General features: G+C 37.9%; 1 protein-coding gene across 6 annotated transcripts in view; it reads left to right on the forward strand.

Moving 5' to 3' along the window:
- Positions 1–27,561, forward strand: part of UBR2 (ubiquitin protein ligase E3 component n-recognin 2) — a 126,252-nt gene that overhangs the window by 28,108 nt on the left and 70,583 nt on the right. For 5 of the 6 annotated variants that reach the window (XM_039467488.2, XM_074397808.1, XM_039467491.2 and 2 more), the window contains exons 5-11: positions 4,586–4,716; positions 7,041–7,179; positions 10,489–10,551; positions 16,816–16,936; positions 19,545–19,652; positions 20,494–20,582; positions 21,877–21,975. In XM_039467488.2, the coding sequence (XP_039323422.2) occupies positions 4,586–4,716; positions 7,041–7,179; positions 10,489–10,551; positions 16,816–16,936; positions 19,545–19,652; positions 20,494–20,582; positions 21,877–21,975 (750 nt within the window). Of the gene's footprint in view, positions 1–4,585; positions 4,717–7,040; positions 7,180–10,488; positions 10,552–16,815; positions 16,937–19,544; positions 19,653–20,493; positions 20,583–21,707; positions 21,807–21,876; positions 21,976–27,561 lie in introns of all 6 variants that reach the window. The other variant, XM_039467489.2, reaches the window with a different exon arrangement.

Here is a 27,561-nt window from a genome sequence, read left to right on the forward strand (position 1 = left end):
CAAACATTTAACATTATTTTATACTGGAAACTTTCACAATCAGCTCTTCTAGCTGTGTGAAAATATACAGTCAATTGTTGTTCATTATAGTTGTGCTGTAGAGCATCACAACTTACTCTTTCTGTCTAGCTTCGTTCTTACGTCCATTAGCCAACCTGTGGCTATCCTTCTTCTGCTGCTTTTTATGACAATTTGTTGTATGATTCAAGATCCTTCTTTCAGATTTTATTATTTTTAAATGGCAGGGGAATAGATACACCCAAGTACTTCTACATTGTTGGTAGGCCTGATACAGATTTGGGGCAAGTGGATGTTAATAGTCTTTCCTCAGCCTGGGAGGGTGAATCACTTTAGCTTGGGAGTTTGAGACCAGCCTGGGCAAGTGGCAAAACCCCATCCCTACAAAAAAAAAAAAGTTAGCTGGGTGTGGTGGCACATGTCTGTGGTCCCAGCCACTCAGATTGGGGGTGCTGAAGTGGGATCCGCTTGAGCTACAGGAGGCAGAGGTTGCAGTGAGTCAAGATTGTGACCCTGTCTAAAAACAAAGTTATTCCTGGTACCCATACTCTACAGGTTTCAAATAGATTTTATCAGAATGATCAAGGCTTTTGATGTAGTATTGTATCTTTTAGGCTGTTTCTCTGTTTTGTACAAATCAAAATTTGTACAAAATGATTCAGTGCTATGGAAAACATGTTTTGTTTTTATTTCCTTTGTATTGTGAAAGTGTTCTATAATTTGCTACAGTAAGATACCAAGTGGTCACGGTTCCAGATTTTTCCACTTCTCTTGGAGAAGCTCCAATTTTATATATTTGATTGGAGTTCTGTATGTGGAAATACAGGACAAATAAAGATATATTTGAAAAAAAAACTGTGCTTTAGAAAAAGGATAAAAACCACTGGTATAAAACTTTAGGACTGTGGGAGAAAGTATATATCCGTATATCCAATAAGGATCTAATATCCAGAGTTTGTATCTTGCAACTCAACAATAAAAAGATAACCCAATTTAAAAATAGGCAAAAGACTTGAATAGACATTTTTACAGAGAAGATATATGAATGATCAAACACATGGTGAAAAGATGCTAAACGTCATTAGTCATTAGGGAAATGCAGAATGAAAACCACAGTGAAATACTGCTTCATACTCAGTAGGATGACTATTAAAAATAATAATAGCTCACACCTGTAATCCCAACACCTTGGGAGGCCAAGGTGGGTGGATCAGAAGGTCGGGAGATTGAGACCATCCTGGCTAACATGGTGAAACCCCATCTCTACTAAAAATAAAAAAAAAAATTAGCCAGGCATGGTGGCACATGCCTGTAGTCCCAGCTACTTGGGAGGCTGAGGCAAGAGAATTGCTTGAACCCAGGAGGCAGGGTTGCAGTGAGCCGAGATCGCAGCACTGCACTCCAGCCTGGGCAACATCGAGACTGTCTCAAAAAAAATATTAAAAATAAAAACTAATAATAAGTGTTGACAAGGATATAGAGAAATTAGAACCCTTGTGTATTGCTGGTGGAAATAGAAAATGATTCAGTGCTGTGGAAAACAGTTTGGCTATTACTCAAAGTATTAAACATTACCATATGATTTTGAATTTCATACCTAGATATATACCCAAAAGAACTGAAAACCAGAAGTTGAGCAAGTACATGCACACACATGTTGTAGCAATGTTGTTCACAATAGTCAAAAGGTAGAAACAGCCCAAATGTTCATCAGTGGATGGATGGATGGATGGATGGATGAACAAATTGTGATAATATACATACAATGGAATTTTTTCATCCATAGAAAGGAATGAAGGGCTGGGCTCAGTGGCTCACACCTGTAATCTCAGCATTTTGGGAGGCTGAGACAGACAGATCACGAGGTCAGGAGTTCAACAACAGCCTGACCAACATGGTGAAACCGTATCTCTACTAAAAATACAAAAATTAACTGGGCATGGTGGCATGTGCCTATATGTAATCCCAGCTATTCAGGAGGTTGACACAGCAGAATTATTTGAATCTAGGAGGTGAAGGTTGCAGTGAGCTGAGATCTCGCCACTGCACTCCAGCCTGGGCAACGGAACAAGACTCTGTCTCAAAAAAAAAGAAATGAGGTACTGTTGCCTGCTACAACATGCATGAACCTCTAAAACATAGTAAGCGAAAGATGCTAGAGTCAAAACGTCACATATTGTATGATTCCTTTTATATTAAATATTCAGAATAAATATGTCTATAGAGAGAAAAAGTAGATTGGTAGTTTGCCAGCCACTGGGGAAGAGGAAAATGGAGATAAATGGCTTAGTAGATAAGGGGTTTTACTTTGGAGTGATAGAAATGTTTTGGCACTAGATTGTAGTAGTTGCGCATTATAATAAATGTACCAAGTACCACTGACTTGTTCACTTTAAAATAGTTAATTTTATGTTCTGTGAATTTCTTGTTATTTATATGGAAAAAATACTTTAGGACTTCTGTTACCTTTTTTATCCTTGTGTTAGAGTAGACTTCAAAATTTTCTTAGAAAATTATTTTAATCTGCCTACATACATTTGCTCTGTTGACTTTATCCTCATACATTAGTGGGATGGCTATCAAACAGTCCAAGCTCTGGTTAATTTCCTAAATTTTAAGAGGACGCCAACAAGCTCACCTGCCTAGCCAAATGTCATACAATTCTTCCTGGAGAATGTATACTCCTAGAACTAGACAGAGAATAAAGCTTCCAAACTTTACCATTAATTTATATTTAAGAGTTTAATTAAGGCCAGGTCACAGTGGCTCTTGCTGTAATCCCAGCCCTATGGAAGGCCGAGGTGAGCAGATCACTTGAACCCAAAAGTTCAAGACAAGCCTGAGCAATATGGCAAAACCCCGTTTATACAAAAATTACAAAATTGGCCAGGCTTAATGCTGTATGCCTGTAGTCCCAGCTACTTGGGAGGCTGAGGTAGGAGGATCACCAGAGTCTGCCCGGGGAGGTTGAGGATGCGGTGAGCCATGATAGCGCCACTGCACTCCAGCCTCGGCAACAGAGTGAGACCCTGTCTCAAAAATAAAAAAAAAGTTTAAAAGAAATGAAGTCTTCCAGGGTAAGACTTTAAGATATTAAGATAGCATTATGTTTAGCATACCTCTTCCCAGTAACTATTGAACATAATTTTTTTTTTGTCATACATTTAGCCTACATCTTCAGAAAAAGCTGGAGGGAACCTGGTAATTACTTATAGAAATACTGTTTAAGAGTTCCACAGATCTTCGCAACTCTGCATTTGGGGGTGGGATAGTTCTTCATTGTATAGGACAGGATTCAGCAAGCTCTGATTCCTGCAAGCCAAATCTTGTCCACAACCTGTTTTTGTGTCTGTTTTTAAATAGTTGAAAAAAATCAACAGAATTATATTTTGTGACATGAGAAAATTACATGAAATCCAAATTTCAGTGCCCATAAATAAAATGTTATTGAAGCTCAGTCATGCTTAAGTTTTAATGTAATATTTGTAGCTGTTGTTCCCATTACAGAGTTTGTTGACCTAGGTGTAGGTTATTGAAAGCATTGTGTTTAGCCTGCAGTTCCCACTCCCTAAATGTCACTAGCATCTTCCTCTACAGTGACAACAAAAAATGCCCAGTGAGGTTTCCAAATGGCCCCTTGGGTGTGGGAGTGAGTGGGGAGGGTGGTGAGATGTCCCTCTTGCCATTGAGAACCACCACATAATGTGTGGTACCTCCTTTCTAGTCTTTATAGGAGTCCATAAGAAATTTCTCTTAGGTCTCTGTATTAGGAAATGTTACATTTCTCCTGGTATGAAATCTGGTAACTGATTGTGTTTCCTTTTAATGAGACTTCTGGAAAAAGAGCCAAATGGTTGGAAACAACCTGTCTGTAGTAGCTGTATGGAAATTTATGTGATCTTTATTTACAAATAGATGTGGCTTATTTTCCTATCTTTGTTTTCCTTTACCTGCTTTGTACATCTTTTTTTTTTTTTTTTTTTTTTTTTTTTTTTTTTTTGTATACCACTCTTTTAGGTGTATCCTTTTTTTTTTTTTTAAGCTGTATTCTTTAAAAAAAAAATTAACTTAATTTTTAAAGACATGGTGTTTGTTACTGTGTTGCCTAGGCTGATCTCTTAACTCCTGAATTCAATCATTCATTGTCTCAGCCTCCCAAGTAGCTGGGATATAGATATATTCTTAAGTTGCTATAAATCCTATTTGGAATGAGATTTAATTTCATAAGAAATATTAACTGAACAACAACCTTAGTGAAATTTTTGTAATCTGAAATTTCTCTCACAAATGCGGCTCCCATCCATTTGAATTCAGATCAGTAATTATTAATAACTAGATGTTAACACTGACTACTTGGTCTATCTCATTTAATTCTCAAAATAGCCTCATAGTATAGATACTGCTATTACCAATATTTTATGAATAATTGAGTTTTAGGCTGAGGTGGAAAATCACTTTGAGTCCAGGAATTTGAGGTTACAGTGAGATATGAGCTAGATGCAGAATGAAAATTAATGTACATTTAACATGGTTGCCCCCTTTTACTTTTTTTTTCTTGTTCTTTCAGGATCCTCTTGTTCATTTATCAGAAGATGTGATAGCAAGAACTTACAACATTTTTGCTATTATGTTTCGGTATGCAGTAGAGATATTAACCTGGGAAAAAGAAAGTGAATTGCCAGCAGATTTAGAGATGGTGTAAGTATAACCTACCTGTTTATTCTTTTTTTTTTTTTTTTTGAGGAGGAGTTTCGCTCTTGTTACCCAGGCTGGAGTGCAATGGCACGATCTCGGCTCACCGCATCCTCCACCTCCTGGGTTCAGGCAATTCTCCTGCCTCAGCCTCCTGAGTAGCTGGGATTACAGGCACACACCACCATGCCCAGCTAATTTTTTGTATTTTTAGTAGAGACGGGGTTTCACCATGTTGACCAGGATGGTCTCGATCTCTTGACCTTGTGATCCACCCACCTCGGCCTCCCAAAGTGCTGGGATTACAGGCTTGAGCCACCGTGCCCGGCCTGTTTATTCTTTGTGTATGAAGAACTACTAAATTTTAACTTTAACACAGCTAGTGTAGGGCATAATCATTTTTTAAATAATGAGTTTTCAGCAAAACAATAACCTTGATTTTGTAGTTTTAAAACATATGTGATCCATTTACTTGGTGGAGGTTTCTCCCTGTTTGGTTGGTTGATTGGTTGATTAGTTGGTTTGTAGCCATATTTAAATTATGTCATAGCTCTAGGACTGGTTTCAGGCATAACCAGTTTTCTGTTCTTTGATTGTATGATAAAATGACAGATTAACTTTACAATTCTAGTTTTTGTTCTATTATATATTAATATCATTAGGGAATGAACTCTGATATAAATGAGTTTTCTGGTTTGAATAAATGCTCAAATTCAGTTTTAATCATTTTGACTCTAACTTTTAATAAAATATATTCTACACTGTACTTTTATAGCATACATATACCATCCATTTTTACATAAATTATTGAGGTTACAAACTTGTGACCAGAGGGCTGGATTCTGCCACAAATGTATTAGGATTAGGACTTTCTTTTTCTTGTTAGTGTGCTTGTCTCAAACAACTTTCTTAGAAGTAAGACCAAGCTTGTTGGAATTATAGTCATAGTTTAGAATGAATACAAGCTGGAATGAGGATCTGAGGGGCATTGTTGGTATTTCTTTTTTGCTCTCAATTGTGTTTCAGATAAAGTTGTAGGTTAAGTGTTTTCTAATAAAATGAGGTGACTATACCTTTTTGGAAATGATGGTAATAACTTAGTACCTCATGACTTTTACTGTAGTATTGTTGTCGTGTAGAATACTTTAGTATACTTTAGTAACCTAGTCCAAATTAATTTCACTTGGGGGCATCATGGCCTCCTGACTAGACCACCACGTACACTCTTGCCCCTTATAGTTCATTTTCTATACTGCAGTCAAAGTCAGCTTTAAGGCAGTTCTGGTCATGTCTCCTATCTGAAAATTTTGATTGCCCTTAGGATAGCAAAAATCAAAATACATTATAAGCTGACTTAACACAATGGCTCATGCCTGTGATCCCAGCACTTTGGGAGGCCAAGGCAGGTAGATCACTTGAGCTCAGGAGTTGGAGACCAGCCTGGGCAACATAGCAAGACAATGTACTATAAAAAATTTAAAAATTTGCTGGGCAGGGTGGTGCACAAATAGTCTGTAGTCCTAGCTGTTCGTGAGTCTGAAGCAGGAGGATCAATTGAACCTGGGAAGTTGAGGCTGCCGTGAGCCATGATTGTGCCACTGCACTCCAGCCTGGGCAACAGAGTGAGAACCTGTCTCAAAAAAAAAAAAAAAAAAAAATTATAAGTTGTTCAAGATTTCTGCCTCTCTCCAGAACAGACTGATCATATGCTAATCTCCCCCTTCCTTCTTGTGCTCCATCTCCCAGTATTTACCTTTGCCACTTTAACACCTTTGCTTTCACATTCCTCTCTCCAGGGTTTCTCAACCTTGGCACTATTGGAATTAGGGGCCAGATTAATTCTTTGTTATGGAGGCCGTCTGGTGAATTGCAAGATATTTAGCAACATTTCTGGCTCCTACCCACTAGATGCCAGCAGCACCCCAAGCCCCAGTCTTGACAACCAAAAATGTCTTCAGATGCTGCCAAATGGTCAACTATGGGAAGCGGAGGGGAATTGCCCATGGTTGAGAGCTACTGATAGCCAATTCTGGCTTCAGGTCTCAGATCACTTCTCCAAGAGTTCTTCTCTGAGCTCCCGGGCCTGTTATACCCTGCTCTGCTTTCTTCTTTTCTTGATAAAAACCTGTTTACACAGAGTCATATGTGCAATATATATTTTCTCTACCAGACTGTAGTTAGAGCACAGGGACCGCAGATGAATTCTTTACAGATATGTGTCCAGTACCTAGCACATCACATAGGACAAAGTGGCCTCTTAATAAGTGAGCCTGGAGCAAGATAAATATGCAAATAGATAATGAATATATCATTAATATTTTATCACACAGAGAGAAGAGTGACACCTACTATTGCATGCTGTTTAATGATGAGGTTCATACGTATGAACAAGTTATTTATACTCTTCAGAAAGCTGTTAACTGTACACAAAAAGAAGCGATTGGTTTTGCAACTACAGTAGATCGAGATGTAAGTAATTTTACCATGTCGATAATAAATTCTATTTTTACTACAGGTAAGTTACCCTGGAAAATTGAGTTAAAAATGTATATATATATAGCTAGGCTTTTCTTGAAATTTCATTTGTCACACCTATAATCCCAGCACTTTGGGACACTGAGGCGGGCAGATCACAAGGTCAGGAGTTCAAGACCAGCCTGACAAACATGGTGAAACCTCGTCTCTACTAAAAATACAAAAATTAGCCGGACATGGTGGTACACACCTGTAATCCCAGCCACTCAGGAGACTGAGGCAGGAGAATCGCTTGAACCCAGGACACGGAGGTTGCAGTGATCCAAAATTGCGCCATTGCACTCCAGCCTAAGCAACAGAGCAAGACTCTGTCTCGAAAAAAAAATTTCATTTGAATATTGGCCTAAATGTATATTTAGTATAAGCTATTGCCAGATAGAAAGTTTAAGAGGACATATAGTTATGAAAATGGAAATTATAGATGCCTAGAATAAATGTGTTGTTCAAGGAAATATATTAATGGCTTGGAAAAGTTAGCATAGCTTTGAAGGGAAAATTTAACTTATCAGTGAGTAGGATGAAGGTTGTAAATAATGAAAATTGATCAGAGTTGTTATATGCTTTTTTTTAATTAATTAATTTTTTTTTTTTTTTTTGAAAGAAAGAGTAAGAGAAAGGGAGAGAAAGAACAGGAGTCTTGTTCTATTGCCCAGGCTGGAATGCAATCTAAAAATAGGTATTAAAAACCATTTTTAGCCGATAATTGTGCTTAACAGCGGAAACAGGAAGGAATAAGGGAAGAAAATCATAAACAGCCAGCCAATATTTCATTTAAGTCTGTGAAATGCTATGTAAATGCTGAAGAGTGATTTACTTCCAATTATGTGGTCACTTTCAAAATAGGTGTAATATGGTACTGAGAAAAATGTATGTTCTGTGGACCTGCGGTGAAGAATTCTATAAATATTCACTGAGTTTACTTATTCCAGGTCTGAGTTCAAATCATAGATATTCCTGTTAATTTTCTATCTCATTGATCAGTTGAATATTAACAGTGTGGTGTCAAAGTCTCCCACTATTATTGTGTGGGAGTCCAAGTCTCTTTATAAGTCATTAAGAACTTGTCTTATGTATCTGGGTGTTCCTATATTGGGTGCATATATATTTATGATCATTGACTCCTGTTGTTGCATTGATCCTTTTACCATTTTGTGATGTCCTTTGTTTCTTTTAGTCCTTGTTACTATTAAAGTATTTTGTCAGAGACAAAAGTTACAACTCCTGTTTTCTTTTCTTTGTTTGTTTGCTCTCCATTTGATTGGTAAGTCTTCCACCAACCCTTTGTTTTGAGTTTTTGTGTGTCCTTGCTTATGAGATGGCTCTGGATACAGCGAACCGATGGGTTTTGACTTTTTATTCAATTTGCCTGTCTGTGTCTTTGATTGGGGCATTTAATCCATTTAAATTTAGGATTAATATTGATATTTTTGAGTTTAATATTGTCTTTTAATGCTAGCTGGCTATTTTGCCCATTCGTTGATATAGATTCTTCATTATGGAGATACTCTTTACCTTTTGGTAAGTTTTTGGGATGACTGATACTGGTTGTCTCTTTCTGTGTATAGTACTTCTTTTAGAAGCTCTCGTAAAGCAGGCCTGGTGGTGATAAAATCTCTGAGTGCTTGCTTGTTCGTGAAAAATTTTATTTTTACTTCATTTATGAAGCTTAATTTGGCTGGATATGGGATTCTGGGTTGAAACTTCTTTTCTTTGAGGATATTGAATATTGACCCTCACTCTCTTCTAGTTTGTAGGGTTTCAGCTGAGAGATCTGCTGTGAGTCTGATAGGCTTCCTTTTATGGGTAACCTGACCTTTCTCTCTAGCTGCCCTTTGAATGTTCTCCTTTATTTCAACCCTGGTGAAGCTAACAATTACGTGTCTTGAGGTTGCTCTACTTGAGGAATATCTTTGTGGTGGTCTCTGTATTACCTGAAGTTGAGTATTTTCCTGCCTTACTAAGTTAGGAAAGTTTTCCTGAATAATATCCTGAAGAATATTTTCCAGCTTGGATTCATTCTCTTCATGACATTCAGGTACACCTATCAAACGTAAATTACGTTGTTTCACATAGTCCCCGATTTCTTGGAGACTTTGCTCATTCCTTTTTACTCTTTCTTCTCTGATCTTGTCTTCTTGTTTCATTTCATTAAGTTGATCTTTGACCTCTGATATCCTTTCTTCTGCTTGATCAATTCGACTGTTAAAACCTGGGCATACTTCGTGGAGTTCTCGTATTGTATTCTTGAGTTCCATTAATTCACTTATATTCCTCTCTAGATTGTCTATTCTCGTTAGGATTTCGTCAAACCTTTTTTCAAGGTTCTTAGTTTCTTTACATTGGGCTAGAACATGTTCTTTTAACTCACAGAAGTTTCTTAGTATCCACCTTCTGAAGCCTAAATCTGTTAATGGAACACACTCATTCTCCATCAGGCCTGGTTCCCTTGTTGATGAGAAACTGTGATCCCCTGTAGAGGGAGAGGCATTCTGATTTGGGGTATTCTCAGCCTTTTTATGCTGATTTCTTCCCATGATTGTAAATTTATCCACCTGTCATCTTTGTAATTACTGACTTTCAAATTAGATCTCTGAGTGGACGTCCAACTTGTTGATTCCCAGCACCGGAATCTGAGCAACCCACTGCGCTGGCCAAAACAGCGGCATTAAGATATGTGGTGCTTTTCTGCCTGGGAATCTCCGGTCTGGCTTCCTTCTTGAGTCCCTTTTTCAATCAGCTGAATAGGCGACTCTGCCTTCCCAGAGCGCCAAACGTCGACCAAAAGGGGACCGAGTCCCATTTACTCTGCACCAAGAACCGCCACATGGAGGCACCGGCAAAACCGCCACGCCAGCCACAAAGAGTGGTGCTGGTGACCCATGGGGCTCCTCCACTGGGAATCTCATGGTCTGTGAGCAACAAAAATTCGTATAAAAGTGTGGCGTCCTCTCGTTCTCTGCGCTTTCACTGGGAGCTACAATCCTGAGCTGCTAGTAATCAGCCATCTTGGATCTCTCTCCTAATTAATTTAAAAAAAGAAAAAAAAGAGGTGGGGTTTCACCATCTTGGCCAGGCTGGTCTTGAACTCCTGCCCTCATAATCCACCCATCTCCGCCTCCCAAAATGCTGAGATTACAGATGTGAGCCTGTTATATGCTTAAACATGTTTGTTTACTGGTTTGAAAGTTACTAATATTGAATACAATACTTTCACAGCTTAATTTTAAATATCTTTATTTACAGGGGCGTAGGTCTGTTCGATATGGAGACTTCCAGTATTGTGAGCAAGCAAAATCAGTAATTGTGGTAAGTAATTTTAAAGCATGCCTGTATTATTATTATTATTTTTTTTTTTTTTTTGAGACGGAGTTTCGCTTTTGCTACCCAGGCTGGAGTGCAATGGCACGATCTCGGCTCACTGCAACCTCCGCCTCCTGGGTTCAGGCAATTCTCCTGCCTCAGCCTCCTGAGTAGCTGGGATTACAGGCACGCGCCACCATGCCCAGCTAATTTTTTTTGTATTTTTAGTAGAGACGGGGTTTCACCATGTTGACCAGGATGGTCTCGATCTCTTGACCTCATGATTGACCCGCCTCAGCCTCCCAAAGTGCTGGGATTACAGGCTTGAGCCACCGCGCCCGGCTCTGTATTATTTTTTATTAGTTTAAAACTAGCTTCATATTTCAGCATTTATGAACTTGTCTTTCTGCTTTTGTGAATGAAATCAATGTTAACCAAAAATTATGTTTAAAGATGTTTCTTGAATATTGCATTATTGTTTTATCTAGTTTTTTAAAGCTGTCTAAGATTGATACAGAAAATGAGTATGTAGATAAGATATATTCCATTTCTCCATCAAAGCAGTCTTAGAATGTTTTTTGCTTTTTGTTTTGTTTTTAATTAGTAGAATTTTCTGTTACTTTTTAGAAATTAAAATGGCCTTAAGCACCACATTTACAATGCAAGGAAAGTTGTTACTTGGTACGTTATGGCAAAATATATTCCATATCCTCATGGCAATTAGTGTATCATCTTTCTAAAAGCAAACTATTCTCCACATTTGGATTTATTTTTAGAAATTAGAATTTATTTTCACCACTCCATATAACTGAATTTTATGTAAATATTCTTTTTAAAAAATAATTTTTTATGTATCATAATTTTTTTTTTTTTTTTTTTTTTTTTTGAGGAGGAGTCTCTAGCCCAGGCTGGAATGCAGTGGTGCAATCTCGGCTCTGCCTTCTAGATTCAAGTGATTCTGCTGCCTCAGCCTTCTAGCTGTGATTGTAGGCACAGGCAGCCACGCTCAGCTAATTTTTGTATTTCTAGTAGAGATGGGTTTCACTGTGTTGTCCAGGCTGATCTCAAACTCCTGGGCTCAAGTGATCCACCTGCCTCAGTCTCCCAAAGTGCTGGGATTACAGGTCTGAGCCACCGCACTCAGCCTCAAATTTCTTTTAAATTTTTAAATATATAAAATAGTATGGAGGCCACTGTATTATTATTATTATTATTTATGGTCAGTATTACTCTGTCACCTAGGCTGGAGTTTAGTGGCATGATCTTTGCTCACTACAACCTCGACCTCCCAAGTTCAAGCAATTCTTGTGCCTCAGCTTCCTGAGTAGTTGGGATTACAGGTATATGTGACTAGCTAATTGGTTTTTTGTATTTCTAGTAGAAAGGGGGTTTCACCAAGTTATCCAGGCTAGTCGCAAACTCCTTGCATCGAGTGATCCGCCTGCCTGGGCTTCCAAAAGTACTGGGATTGTAGGCATGAACCACCAAACCTGGCCTGTATTATCTTTTCTTCACCCCATTACTCTTTCTCCTTCCCTAGCAATAATTACTTTGCTTGATTTACTCTTTTCATTATTGTGCATTCCTTTATATTTCATATATTAAATATCCATCAACATTATATAGATTGATTTGAGACCCTTTAAACGCTATGTAACAAGATACATATTGAATGTATGACAATGCAGCTTGCCTTTTCATTTCAGGGTGATTTTTAGGTTTATCTGTGTTGATACACATTGCTGTAGTTCATTCACTTTTTAAACGTTGTATAGTATTTCATGATGATTAAACCACAAGTTATTTATTCTCCTGTTGATAGACAGTTAGGATGTTTTCAGTTTCTTTGTTGTGACAAATACTCCTGCTATGAGCATTATTTTGTATTGTTGCAAAAGTTTCCCTAGGGTATATACCAAGAAATGGAATTCTGAGTTTTTAGGGTATGGACATTCTCAGCTTCACTAGATTTTGCCTAGTTTGTCTCCAAAACTGTGGTACCAATATGCTTTCCCACCAGCAGTATATGAGAGGGCCCATTTCTCCATATCTTTGTTAAAACTATATATTGTCAAATTTTTAAATTTTATCAATCTGGACACTGTGGCTCACACCTGTAAATCTAGCACTTTGGGAAGCCGAGGCAAGAGGATCGATTGAGGCCAGGAGTTGGGACCAGCCTGGGCAACAGAGCCAGATCCTGACTCTACCCAAAAAATTAAAATTTAAAAAATTAGCCAGGCATAATGGCATGCATGTGTAGTCCTAGCTACTCAAGAGGCTGAGGTAGAAGGATTGCCTGAGCCCAGGAGTCCAAGCATTCAGTGAGCTTTGATTACACAAGTGCGGTCTAGCCTGGGTGACAGAACAAGATCTTGTCTTAAGAGAAAAAACAAAAAAACAAAAAAAAAACACTTGCCACTCTAAAGTGTGTGAAATGGTGTTTTATCAGTTAAATTTGCATTTTCCTTGATTTTTTTTTTTTTTTTTTTTTAAACAGAGTCTTGCTCTGTCGTCCAGACTGGAGTGCAATGGCACGATCTCAGCTCATTGAAGCCTTCGCCTCCCAGGTTCAAGCAATTCTCCTGCCTCAGCCTCCTGAGTAGCTGGGACTACAGGCACACACTACCACGCCCAGCTAATATTTGTATTTTTAGTAGAGACAGGGTTTCACCATGTTGGCCAGGCTAGTCTCGAACTCCTGACCTCATGATCTGCCCACCTTGGCCTCCCAAAGTACTGGGATTACAGGCGTGAGCCACCACACCTGGCCTGATTTTTAACTATCTTATTTTATATTTATTGTATTGGTCATTTAAGTTTTCTTTTTGGCAAATTTCCTGTTCATATTCTTATTTTTTCTTATTTTTTTCTGTTGGATTATCTTTTTCCTATTTAAGATTTTTGTGGTGCCTTTCATTGAGTAAAAACTTTAAATTTTAATATAGCAAAAGATATATCTTCCTAGGCTGGGCACAGTGGCTTATGTCTAATTCCAGCTCTTCGGGAGGCCAAGGCGGGCAGATCACCTGAGGTCAGGAGTTCAAGACCAGCCTGACCAACAGGAGAAACCCCCGCCCCCCCAACCCCGGTACTAAAAAATACGAAATTAGCCCAGGCGTGGTGGCACACGCCTATAATCCCAACTATTCAGGAGGCTGAGGCGGGAGAGTCACTTGAACCCAGGAGGCAGAGGTTGCAGTGAGCCAAGATCACACCATTGCAGTCCAACCTGGGCAACAAGAACGAAACTCTATCTCGAGAGAGAGTTTTATGTTTTGTGTGTTTTATGTCTTGTTATATGTTTTGTATGTTTTACGTCTTGTTATAGAAATTCTTTCTTAATGTCTCAACATTCAATAATGTATCAGAAACTACACTTACAGATTATCAAGCAGGGAACAAACAATAAAATACAAACATAGACAAAGGATGTGAAAAGACAGATTATAGCAGAGAAAATTACCTGGTCGATATACATGAAGTTAGAGTGATAAAATATCTTACTTGCAGAGATGCAAAGACTAAGAATACATATTTAATAGTAAATTCCTATAGCATTTAGGGAAAACAATCTAGTAACATATGTTAAAGCTTTACCTCACCTAGGAATTTATCTCATAGAAATACAAGCACCAGTAAGTGTGTATCCAGTGTGTTCAGTACAGTACTGCTTTTTTTGTAGTCACAGAGGTCTAGAAACAGAGACAATGAATCCCCTTCTCTGAATGATGTTTTAGTAATCTGCACCACAGAATATTATGTAGTCATTAACAGAAAAAATCAATTAAAGCTAAGATGCACAAAAGCATGTATAGTATTTGATTTTCGTAAATCAAACTAATCTTTAGAAATGTGTATATAAAATATGTAAATGGAGAACATATACAACACTTACTGTGTTAATGTATGTAATAGAGAAGGGATGGAGCAGAGAGTAAAAGGACCCCAAGGAAAAAAAAAATGAAAAGGGGTAAACACATTCTTTTTTTTTTTTTTTTTTTTTTTGAGACAAAGTCTTGCTCTGTTTGCCAGGTGCCAGGCTGAAGTGCAGTGGCGCAGTCTCGGCTCACTGCAACCTCCACGTCCCGGATTCGAGCAGTTCTCCTGCCTCAGCCTCCTGAGTAGCTGGGACTACAGGCACGTGCCACCACGCCTAGCTAATTTTTGCATTTTTTAGTAGAGATGGGATTTCACCCTGTTGGCCAGGATGGTCTCAATATCTTGACCTCGTAATCCGCCCACCTCGGCCTCCCAAAGTGCTGGGATTACAGGCATGAGCCACGGCGCGCGGCCAACACATTCTTTAAAAAGTGTTGGCAAGGCACATCAGCTCACCCCTGTAATCCCAGCACTTCGGGAGACCAAGGCAGGCAAACCACTTGAGCCCATGAGTTTGAGACACCAGCCTAGGCAACATGACAAAACACCTTTTCTACAGAAAATAATAACAAAAATTAGCCAGGCATGGTGTCGCACACCTGAAGCCTCAGCTGTTGGGGAGGCTAAGATAGAGGATTGCTTAAGCCCGGAAGATCGAGGCTGCAGTGAGTTGTTATCACACCGTTGCACTTCAGCCTGGGCAACAGAGTGAAACCCTGTTTAAAAAAAAAAAAGAAAAGGTGTTGATAGACTTGAATAGACATTTCTCCAGAGCAGATATGCAAGCAGCTGATAAGATACCACCTCACACCTATTAGGATGGCTTCTGTCAAAAAAAAAAAAAAAAAAATGGATAGGCGTGCACCTATAGGCTCAGCTACTCTGAAGGCTGAGGCAGGAGGATTGCTTGAGCCTAGGAGTTCAGAGTTCAAGGACATAGTATGTGTTGATGGTACCTGTGAATAGCCTCTGCACTCCATCCTGGGCCACATAGCAAGACTCCGTCTCTAAAAGAAAAAAAAGTGTTGGCTTTTTTTTATTAATATAAAAATCTTTTATTTCTCTATATCCTTATATGGAGAAATTAAAACCTTTGTGCACCACTGGTGGGAAGGTAAAATGGTATAGCCACTATGGAGAACAGCACGGCAATTTCTCAAAACATTAAAAATAGAATTACCCTATGATCCAGCAATTTTGCTTCGGGGTATACATGCAAAATAATTGAAAACAGGTTTCAAAGAGATATTTTACACCCCTGTTCAAGCACAGTTATTCACAATAGCCAAAAGGTAGCAGCAACCCAAGTGTCTAATGGAGAAACAAAATGTGGTATATATATGCAGTGGTGTATTACTCGTTCTTGAAGAGGAAGGAAGTTCTGATACATGCTGCAACATGGATGGATCTTGAAAACATTATGCTAAGTGAAATAAGTGGGTAACAAAAAGATAAATACCGTATGGTTCTACTTATATGAGCTACCTAGCATTGTCATGTCCATAGAGACAGAAAGATACAGAATGGTGGTTGCCAAATGCTAGGGAAAGAAAGTAGCAGGGACTTGCTGTTTAATAAGTTTTATGTAGAGTTTCATTTCTGCAACATAGAGAGTTCTGGAGACTAGTTTCACAACAGTGTGAGTGTACTTAACAGTACTGAACTGTACACGTAAAAATGGCTAAGGTGAAAGTTTTCTATGTATTTTACCATGTTTTTAAAAAAAATTTGATAACATGATCACATCCGTGCAGTAAATTAATTAAATAAGTACATAATTGTATTAAGAAATGAAAGACAGCAAGCTAAAACATTTAAATCATTTATTATTGGTACAGCAGATTTTCAAATACAGGACTAAAGATTCAGATTACCGGCCAGGCGCAGTGGCTCACACCCGTAATCCCAGCACTTTGGGAAACCGAGGCAGGCAGATCACTGGAGGTCAGGGATTCGAGAACAATATAGCCAACGGTGACAAAACCCCTTCTCTACTGAAAATACAACAATTAGCCAGGCATCATGGTGTGTGCCTGTAAGAATCACTTGAACCCAGGAGACAGAGGTTGCAGTGAGCCAACATTGCGCCACTGCCCTCCAGCTTGGGTGACAGAGTGAGACTCCACCTCAAAAAAAAAAAAAAAAAAGATTCAGATTACTCATAAACTAGCTGTATCTTCTCGTTTTTTTGTATGAATCCTAAGATTTCCTCTAGAAAATTAGGATCTGAATCAAGTAAATCAAACAGAATGATGTTTTTCTCACATGCATGAAAAATTCTCCTGTGATAATGACGGTATGATTATCTTAAGTAGAAATAATTAACCTCTTTCTACCAATAGAATAGCTTTTTAAGTAAATTTTTTAATCTTGCCATTTCTTTTTAAGAGAAATACCAGTAGACAGACAAAGCCACTCAAAGTTCAAGTTATGCATTCGTCTATCGTCGCACATCAGAATTTTGGTTTGAAACTTTTGTCTTGGCTGGGAAGTATTATTGGATATTCAGGTAGGTTCAAGAAAGTCTATGCTAATTGTCTATTAAAAATGAGCTCAGTATGCCCTTGCAAAACTGTTTTGGGAAACATATCAAATGGAATAATTTCCTGCTTTAATTTTACATTTTAAAATACCATCTTTATGCATAGAAGACAACCTATGTTTAACCAATTTTGTCATACTGGATATTTTTATATGCACACAAAGGATTCTCTGTTCAAATAAATGCAAGAAACATTGGTTTAAACAATTGTAAAGGACATTAATATGCTAATACAATGCAATGTACATTTCACAAACAATTTTTAAAAAATTTTCTTTTAGTGGAGCATTTTGTGGAACTCCTGAGTAAGCTGGAAAAATACTGTTGTAAATAAAACCTAAGTGATTAACAGTTTAAATGATAAAACAATAATGTTGATTTCTTTGTTTTGACTCCTCCTACCACTTTTGGTTACCAATAATTTGTAACTCTAAAAATTTGCTAATTGGAAGTTACCAATTTGTGTTTTAAAAAAAATTTTGGTCGGGTGCAGTGGCTCACGCCTGTAATCCCAGCACTTTGGGAGGCCCAAGCAGGTGGATCACCTGAGGTCAGGAGTTCAAGACCAGCCTGGCCAACATGGCGAAACCCCATCTGTACTAAAAATACAACAATTAGCTGGGCGTGGTGGCGTGTGCCTATAATCCCAGCTACTAAGGAGGCTGAGGTAGTAGAATCACTTGAACCCGGGAAGCAGAGGTTGCAGTGAGCCAACATGATGCCACTACACTCCAATCTGGGCAAAAGAGCAAAACTCCATCTCAAAAAAAACAAAAATAAAGAAAGAAAGAAAGAAAAATTCCAGAGTGTAGAAATTTGATCATTTTTCTTTATGTAATGGTAAGAATTAGGAATCCTCATATCTCCAGCCAAAAATACAAGCCTGGTGTGTAATACTAAAGGTTAAAACAGGGATAGATAGAAGCTGTCATGCTGTTCTTCAGGTAAGACTGTGGGTAAGTGACATTCGGATGTTTAAGAAAAATTTGAATACATTTGCATTGAAGGGCTTTTAGAAAAAAGCCTTACTACCCTGAACTGAGAGTCGAAAATACAGAGGTGTGGAAGTTTAAGAGAACACATTTACTTGACTTTTAAATTATCTTTCCAGGCCAGGCGTGGTGGCCCACTCCTGTAGCCATAACACTCCAGGAGGCCAAGGTGGGAGGATCCCTCAAACCCAGGAGTTCATAGAACAGCCTGGGTAATGCAGGGAGACCCATCTCTATCTACAAATTTTTTAAAAGGAAATCAACGAATAAATATCTTTCCAGTTATTTTTCTTAGCCCTATATTCTTTATTTTGGTGTTTTCCATTGGATAGCTATACACCAAGTGTTGTACTACACTGTTAATGAATAGTATAATGGAAGTAACGTGCTGCTGAAAATTTTCTTTGAGATGTTTATCATCAGTAATTTACATATTCCTATTTAATACTTACATAGGTCTTCTCTTTCACCTTTTAAAGGATTTCTGTTTGACAGCTTTTATAATTAAAAATTACTTCTTTTTTTTTTATTTTGCATGCTTGAATCCGATAAAACAATAATTTAAAAGTATGGGGCCAGGCACAGTGGCTCACGCCTGTAATCCCAGAATTTTGAGAGGCCAAGGCAAGTGGATCACTTGAGCTCAGGAGTTCGAGACTAGCCTGTCCAACATAGCGTAAAACCCCGTCTCTACTAAAAACACAAAAATTAGCCAGGTGTGGTGGCACACACCTATAATCCCAGCTACTTGGGAGGCTGAGGCACGGGAATTACTTGAACTCAGGAGACAGAGGCTGCAGTGAGCCAAAATCACGTCACTGAACTGCAGCCTGGGTGACAGAGTGAGACTCTGTCTCAAAACAAAAACAAAACAACAACAACCATATATATATACACACACACACACACATATACACACACACACAAACACATATTTGTTTCATATGTATATATATGTATGGAACAAATAGATGTTAAAGCTTTGGTTATTTTAATGCTTATATTAATATTTGAAGAACTTTTCTAAAGTATGCTTTTAAAAGGTTGTAATAATATGTCTTCCAGGATTTCTCACATGGCAGGTCCACAATAAGTTTTGGTTTAATGAATGAAGAACGTTTTATGTAGCATTAATAAAATGCACTGGTATATATTATAGTACAGAAGTCATGCATTTCTCCTTTTAAATGTAGCACATTTTATATTTATCTTCAGTTATGGAATGTATAACATTTTTATTGTAATCTGGTTTGATTAGCATAAGTGCTTGAAGAATAATATTAAGTGATTTTTAGATGTTTTTCTCTTTAATTAAATTGATTAAAGCACAAGAGGTTATTGCCTTTATGACAGACATATATTTTGACCTTCAGGAGTAGTAGCATGTAATGTGAGATTTGAAATTTATATCCATTTTGTTAAAATATTAATAAAATAGTTAATATGTTTGCTTTTTCTGAATAAATTTGACCTTTAGTAAAACATTTAAAACTCTGTGGATCTATTTGAACAGCTACTAAAATGTCACTTTATTTTAATATTTGAAGTTCCTGTCTCATAACTACTTTTCCTTCTATTTAAAGATGGCCTTCGCCGGATTTTATGTCAAGTTGGTTTACAAGAAGGGCCAGATGGTGAAAACTCTTCTCTAGTGGACAGACTGATGCTTAATGATTCCAAATTATGGAAAGGTGAATCTCTTAACTACTTTTAAGGTGTAGAGGAACCTATATAAGTCATTGGGATGTGAAAGATTTTTATCATTTGGGAAAATACTTAATAAATATATTTGTGCTTTTTAAAATTAGCTTTGTAGTCTTAGTCTTTGAAAAATACAGATTTGAGGGGGTGGGAAGGTCCATGATCCAACTTAAATGGCCTTTACATTTTGTTAGAAAATTATGTTTAGAAAACTTGATTTTATAAATAAGCAGATGGCAAGTATTTTGTGCTAAGGAAAGCATGTATTTTGCTCTTTTTTTGAAGGGACAGGATGTCACACTGTTGCCCAGACTGGAGTGCAGTGCCATGATCATTGGTCACTGCAGCCTTGAACTCCTAGGCTCAAGCAATCCCCGCTTCATAGCCTCCCTAGTAGCTGGGAATACACATGCATACCACCATGTCTGGCTTAAAAGCCAGTGGTTTTGTATTTGAGGCTTAAAATACAAGTCAGTCTCAGTGGTGTGTGCCTGTAGTCCCAGCTACACAGGAGGCTGAGGCAAGAGGATCACTTGACCTAAGAGTTTGAGTTCAGCCTGGGCAACAAAACAAGACCCTATCTCTTAAAAAAAATAAAATAAATGCTGTGTTGGCTAAGCATGGTGGTTCACACATGTAATCCCAGCACTTTGGGAGGCTGAGGCAGGAGGATCACTTGAGCCCAGGAATTCAAAACCAGCCTGGGCAACACAACAAGATACTGTCTCAGAAAAAAAAAAAAAAAAAAAAAAAAATCGTGGATCACATAAAACTTGAGAAATAGAACTGTTTGGTGTGTCCTTATCTTAGACTGAGATCTTTTTCTACAAGGTGCTAGGAGTGTATATCATCAGTTGTTCATGAGCAGTCTGCTTATGGATTTGAAATACAAGAAGCTGTTTGCTGTTCGATTTGCAAAAGTAAGTGGTTTTTCAATTTTGAAAACAGTTTATATGTAGAGTAACTATGCCCATAATTATATCTAGGCTGCAAAAAATTAACATCTAATAGTAATATATCAGTGTGTTGATATTAAATTTATGAAACTTCATAATCTTTTCATTCTTTATAAATAGAATAAAATTATAACAATGAGACTTCTTGTTCATCACCTCCTGTGATGAATATCCATCTATGCAGTGTTTATGAAATAATAAATGAAGATTTTAAACCTATGCCATTGTGAATTATGGTATTTTTTCTATTAAAATTCACATAAGGAAACTAATCTCTGTTTAAATGACATATATATGGATATGATTTAATAAATATATTTGTGCATTTTAAAATTAGCATTGCAGTCTTAGTCTTTGAAAAATACAGATTTTTTTGTGGGGGGGGCAACGTGGGCATGATCCAAATTAAATAGCCTTTATATTTGTTAGAAAATCCTATTTAGAAAACTTTGATTTTATAAATAATTAGATTGCAGATATTTTGTGCTGAGGAAAACATGTATTTTGCTGGGTTTTTTTGTTTTTTTTTTTTTGAAGAAACAAGGTCTCTTGAAAACTCTTGGTTATTGATATAGTTTAATTAAGTTCTCACTTTTAGCAGCATGTGCTAAGCTAACCACTTACTTTTTCGCATTCACCTGAATTAGGAAGTGTATCAGAATCACTTGGAGAGCTCTTTTAAAATACATGTGTTGTGTTTCATTCTCAAATCTACTGAAGCAGATTCACCAAGAGTCATTAGATGATTCTGATATGATCCAGAACTAATGAAAGTCTGGTTTCATCAGAAACAGTGTAATGCTGCTGTGGTTTAGCTCCACTGGCGTGCAGTGGCATCCTGGGAGCTTAGGAGTTGTTACTTCCTATTTGGGCTGGTAAACTGCCATTGAAAGAAGCAATATTACAGAGAATTCCACAGATTACATAGTGGATCAATGTCTGTACAGGAGTCTATTGGTAGAAATCATTCCAGTTACTGTTCTCATAGCAGTATTACCTTCTTGACTTCCTCCAGCACTGACTTTTCATTATAATTCATAAATATTTGGTCAATGTGGATTAGAGGTGAATCTCCCCCTTGTTGTTTAGAATTACCAGCAGTTGCAGAGAGATTTTATGGAGGATGATCACGAACGAGCAGTGTCGGTGACTGCTCTGTCTGTCCAGTTCTTCACCGCACCTACTCTGGTGAGTAGTGCTTGCCTTTTCTTTGTAACTGATAGCTGGCACTCCTTGCCTTTTTTTGCCTTCTTAATAGAACTATGAGCGTTTGCAGAGTGATTATGTGACAGATGACCACGACAGAGAGTTTTCAGTCGCAGACCTCTCGGTTCAGATATTCACAGTTCCTTCACTTGTAAGTACTGAAAGACTAGAAGAACTTTCTTGTTTTCCATTAATGGAAGTAAAGCCTTAAAATAATAGAGAACTAAAGTCTGTATATTCCTGAATAGTATTTTATTAATGAGTAATAATACTTCAGATACCTTCAACGATTTTTATGCTAGAATACAACCTTGAATATCAAGGTAATCTGTGGGAGAGGCAGTCATTTAAACTTAATTTATACTTTCTCTTCAAGTAAAGGAGGGAGAAACAGTCTGTAATTTCTCATAGTACTTCCCTCAAATTTTGAACTGATTAGTTCACATTAAGTCAATTGATTTTACAAATTATCCTTGGCATTAGAATTAGACAGCATATTGTACACCATCTCACAGTTTGAGAAGTCCTCCTCCCATCTCCCTCCCAAAAGGGGAGATGTAGCTAAGGCAATTGAATCATGAAGATTGGGTGGTCTTTTACTGAGCTTCATGAGTTGCTCATGGAGGCATCATTATGTTTTAGTGCTATACATAATTAAAATTCATATGTAATTTGTTCAACAAATTTAAGAAGCACCTATTTATTGGGCACAGTTCTAGACTTTGAGAATGTAACGGTAAACAAAAGGAAATGTGATCCTTGCCCTCATCAAACTTAACCATAGTGGGAAAGACTAACATAAAGAGTTAATTAAAATCACAATGGAAATTTGCTTGGTTTGAGAGAGAATAATAAAAGACCTGACCTTTTTCCGCAGTTCAGGGCCTTTATGCGAGGGCATGAGGGAAGGAAGGTCCAAGCAGAGGGACGGGCAATTGAGAAAACCGGGAGTAATAGGGCAGAACATTACCTCTATGGCTAATAGAAGAAAACCAGTACACTTGAAGACCTTGAACCTGGGGTGAAATCGTATAGGTTTAAGAGCATTTTATAGTTACTTTATTAATAAGGCATATTCAAAATAACTGACTTTTTTCCCATATTACTTTTGTGTTAAGTCTGTTTACCCATTAATGAGCTATTATGATAGGTCAAATTAAAGATTTTGTATTTTGTCTTAAGAACATGAGAAGGCATTAAAGTGGTATTTACATCATTATAGTTGTGATTTTAAAAGATCATACTGTCTAATTTGGAGAACAAATTGGAGGAGAGTAAAAGTGAGTGTGGGAGACCTAATTAGATGCTAATGTAATGACCCAGGCAAACACTGATGGTAACTTGAACTGGGATGCTAAAAGTGGTTATGAATCATGAGGGATATTTTTAGGTGGTAAAATCTGCAGAACTGGCCAAGTGGGTTTGAGGGTTTTTGGATTTGCTGATGAATTGGATGTTGGGTTTGAAGGAAAAGCATGAGGATGATTCGCAAGTTTCTGGCTTGCAATTGTGTAGATGTTGTACCACTTGCTGAGATACAGTGAATTTTGGAGAGTGATTAGTGAGGGAAAGTGATGCTTTCAGTTTAGTCAGGGTTGAATTCCAGAAGACTCTGAGACGATCCTATGTTTATTCATATCTGTGCTTCCCTCCTCCATTGATCTTTTTGTCTATTTCCATGCCAGTACCACAGTTGTAATAATTATTTATAGCTTAATATTCCATTTTGACATCTTAAATCCCATTTCATTTGATAGCTTAAATCTCTTTTCATTATTACTTTTCAAAATGTTTCCACTTATTCTTAGGCCTTTTTTAAAAAGATGAAATAAAATCAGATTGTCAGTTACCAAAAACCACGTTCGAATTTTGACAAAGACATTGTATTTATAGATTAATTTAGGAAGCACTAACATCTTTGCAATATTGAATACCCCAACTAGGAATACAGTTTGTCCTTGTTTATTCAAATGTTATTTTATGTTCTTGGTAAAAGCTTCATAGTTCTCGCATTATAAACTTATACTTTAAAAAAAATTTTTTTGTTCTCAATTTTGGCTAGAAACAGTGGTTCACGCCTGTAATCCTAGCCGAGGCAGGTGGATCACCTGAGGTCAGGAGTCCAAGACTAGCCTGGCTGACATCATGAAACCCCATCTCTACTAAAAATACAAAAATTAGCCAGGCGCAGTGGCTTGCACCTGAGGCTGAGGCAGAAGAATCACTTGAACCCAGAGGCAGAGGTTGCAGTAAGCTGAGATCCAGCCATTGCACTCCAACCTGGGTGACAGAGCAAGACTCTGTCTCAAAAAAAGTTCTCTCTCTGTCACCCAGGGTGGAGTGAGATGGCTCAATCAGGGCTGCAGCCTTGACCACCTGGGCTCAGGCAAACCTCCTGCCACAGCATCCCAAGTAGCTGGGACCACAGGTGCATGCCACCACACCCAGCTAGTCTTATACATTTTTAAATTAAGTTTATATGTTGTACATTTTTGATGCTGTAGTAAACTTTTTATATTTTTAAACAGGCTATGGTGAGTATGCAGGAAAACTACTGATGTCCCTCTTATGTCTATCTGTTATATATGGATATATATGTATTCAGATTAAATAGAGTCTACCAAACTCTTTTCCATAATGATTTAATCAATTCATGCTTCTATAATAACATTTGAAAGTGGTAGTTGCTCCACATCCTCACCAACACTTTGTTTTACCAGGCTTTTAAAATTTTATGTGTTCTAGTGGGACATAGTGGTTTCTCATTGTGGTTTTAATTTGCATTCTTCTGATCATGATGAAACTGAATTCCTTTTTATATGTTTATTGGCATTTGGATATACTCCTTTGTGAATGCCTGTTAAAGTTGTCCTCTGATTATCTGTTGAGTTGTCTGCCTTTTTCTTACTGATTTGTAAGAGTTTTTCATAGATTCTGCATACATATTCTTTGTTGGATATATATATTACAAATATTTTTTCCACTCTGTGTCTTATCTGTTTTACTCCCCGAATATTAAGTGTCTCTCTCACTCTCTCTTTTTTTTTTAAAGGCAGAGTCTTGCTCTGTCCCTCAGGCCTGGAGTACAGTGGCATGATCTCAGCTCACTGCAACCTCCACCTCTCTGGTTCAAGCGATTCTCCTACCTCAGCCTCCTGAGTAGCTGGAACTACTCAGTAATAGTACTACTGCGTGCCCAGATTTTTTTTTTTTATTTTTAAGATGGAGTCTTGCTTGGTCACCCAGGCTGGAGTGCAGTGGCACAATCTCTGTTCACTGCAACCTCCACCTCCTGGGTTCAAGCAGTTCTCCTGCCTTGGCCTAAGTAGCTGGGACTGTAGGCATGCATGACCACACCCGGCTAATTTTTTTTTTTTAAGAGACAGAGTTTCACTATGTCAGCCATGCTGGTCTCAAACTCCTGACCTCAGGTGATCACTGCACCCAACCGTACTTTTTGTGTGTTGTTTAAACAATTGTGTATTCCAAGGTCACAAAGATATTCTCCGATGTTTTCTAAAAGCTTGCCTTTGCCATTTAAATTTCCAATCCATCTATAATTGATTTTTGTGTATAGTATGAAGTAAGGACTTGATTTTTTTGGTCCCCTATATAGTTATTCAGTTACCCAGAACTGTTTATTGAAGATGTCATTCTTTCATCTGTTGCATTTCAGGAGCACCTTTGTCATAAATCAAGAAGACCTTTATGTGTGTGTCTGTTTTGTCTGTCTTTGTCCCACTACTACACTGCCTTAATTATAGTCGTTTTGTGATTCTCAGTATCTGATAGTTAAATCTTCCAGCTTTATTCCTCAGGGTGCCTTGGCCATTTTTTTTTTTTTTTTTTTTGACATGGAGTTCTTGTTGCCCAGGCTGGAGTGCAATGGCACCATCTCGGCTCACTGCAACCTCTGCCTTGAGGGTTTAAGCAGTTCTCCTGCTTCAGCCTCCTGAGTAGCTGGGATTACAGCGCCTGTCACCACATCTGGCTAATTTTTTGTATTTTTAGTAGACATGGGGTTTCACCATGTTATCCAGGCTGGTCTCAAACTCCTAACCTCAGGTGCTCTGCCCACCTCAGCCTTCCAAAGTGCTGGGATTACAGGCGTGAGCCACCGCATCTGGCCTGTTTTTGGCTTTTGATGCTGTGGAAAATTTTTTTTGCTTTGTATTTGCTTATAGAAATAAATTCATTTGTGTATATCAGCCATGTATCCAGCCATTTTTTCCACATTCATTTATTAGTTCTAATAGTTTATAGATTTCTTAATTTTTTTTAATTTTATTTTTTTTAGAGATGGGGTCTCACTGTGTTTGTGCAGGCTGGTCTCAAACTCCTAGGCTCAAGCTATCATCCTGCCTCAGCCTTCCAAAGTGCTGGGATTACAGGCTTGAGCCACTGTGCCCACCCAGTTTATAGATTCTTTTGGATTTTTCTGTGCACATAATCGTATCATCTGTCATCCATGAATAATGACAGTTTTAGTTCTTATTTCCAATGTTTATATATTTTACTTCATTTTCTTTCTTTGTTATACTGGCTGGGACCTCAACTACAGTGTTGAATACAAGTGGTGAATAAAAGCAGGAGTCTTTGTCTCATTTCTGATCTCAGGGGGAAAGCTTTAAATAATTTACCGTAAAGCACGATGTTTTGCTTTGGAGTTTTGTTTGCTTGGTTTTTGTTTGATTGTTTGTAGATACTCTTTGATCAGATTACAGACATTTTCTTTATTCCTAGTTTGCTCTAAGGTGGTATTGTTAAGAGCGGGAGCCTTGTGATGTTGCCCAGCCTGCCCTCAAATTCCTGGGCTCAAGCAATTCTCCTGCCTCAGTCTTCCAAGTACCCAGGACTACAGGCACGTACCACTGAGCCCAGCTTGTTTTTTTTTCTGGTGGGGTGTGTGTGTGTTTTGGTGTTTTGGTTTTTTGGGTTTTTTTTTGGAGGGGGCGGGGATGGAGTCTCACTCTGTCCCCAGGCTGGAGTGTGTTGTGTGATCTTGGCTTGCTGCAACCTCTGCCTTCCAGGTTCAAGCGATTCTCCTGCCTCAGCCTCCTGAGTAGCTGGGGTTACAGGCATACACCACCATACCCAGCTAATTTTTGTATTTTTAGTAGAGACGGGTTTCACCATGGTGGTCAGGCTGGTCTCGAACTCCTGACCTGGTGATCCGCCCACCTCAGCCTCCCAAAGTGCTGGGATTACAGTTGTGAGCCACTGCACTTGCCAGTTTTTGTTTTAAATCATGAATGTGTTTGATTTTCATGAATTCAGGAGAGGCATTGGGTCATATGGTCAGGTGGATTTTTTCCTTCTTCTGTTTATAAGATTATTTAATTTTTATTCAAATGTCTTACTACTCTTGCATTACGGAAATCAGACTTGGTTGTGGTGTATTGTCCTTTTTCTATATTGCTTGATTCTGTTTGTGCACACTTATTTGTCAGAAAGATTAAGTTATAATTTTCTTTCCTTGTAATAGCTTTTTGGGGTTTTAGTATTAAGATTAAAGAGGATTCATTAATTAAGTTGGCATGTATATTCTGTTTTCTATTTAAGATAGGTATTGCTCTTTTTTTTTTTTTTTTTTTTTTGAGAGCAAGTCTCACTCTACTGCCCAGGCTGGAGTGCAGTGGTGCAATCTCAGCTCCCTACAGCCTCAACCTCCTGTGTGCAAGTGATCCGCCTCAGCCTCCCAAGTAGCTAGGACTACAAGAATGCACCACCACACCTG

The sequence above is a fragment of the Saimiri boliviensis genome, chromosome 4 (assembly GCF_048565385.1).
Source record: "Saimiri boliviensis isolate mSaiBol1 chromosome 4, mSaiBol1.pri, whole genome shotgun sequence".
Lineage (NCBI taxonomy): Eukaryota > Metazoa > Chordata > Mammalia > Primates > Cebidae > Saimiri > Saimiri boliviensis.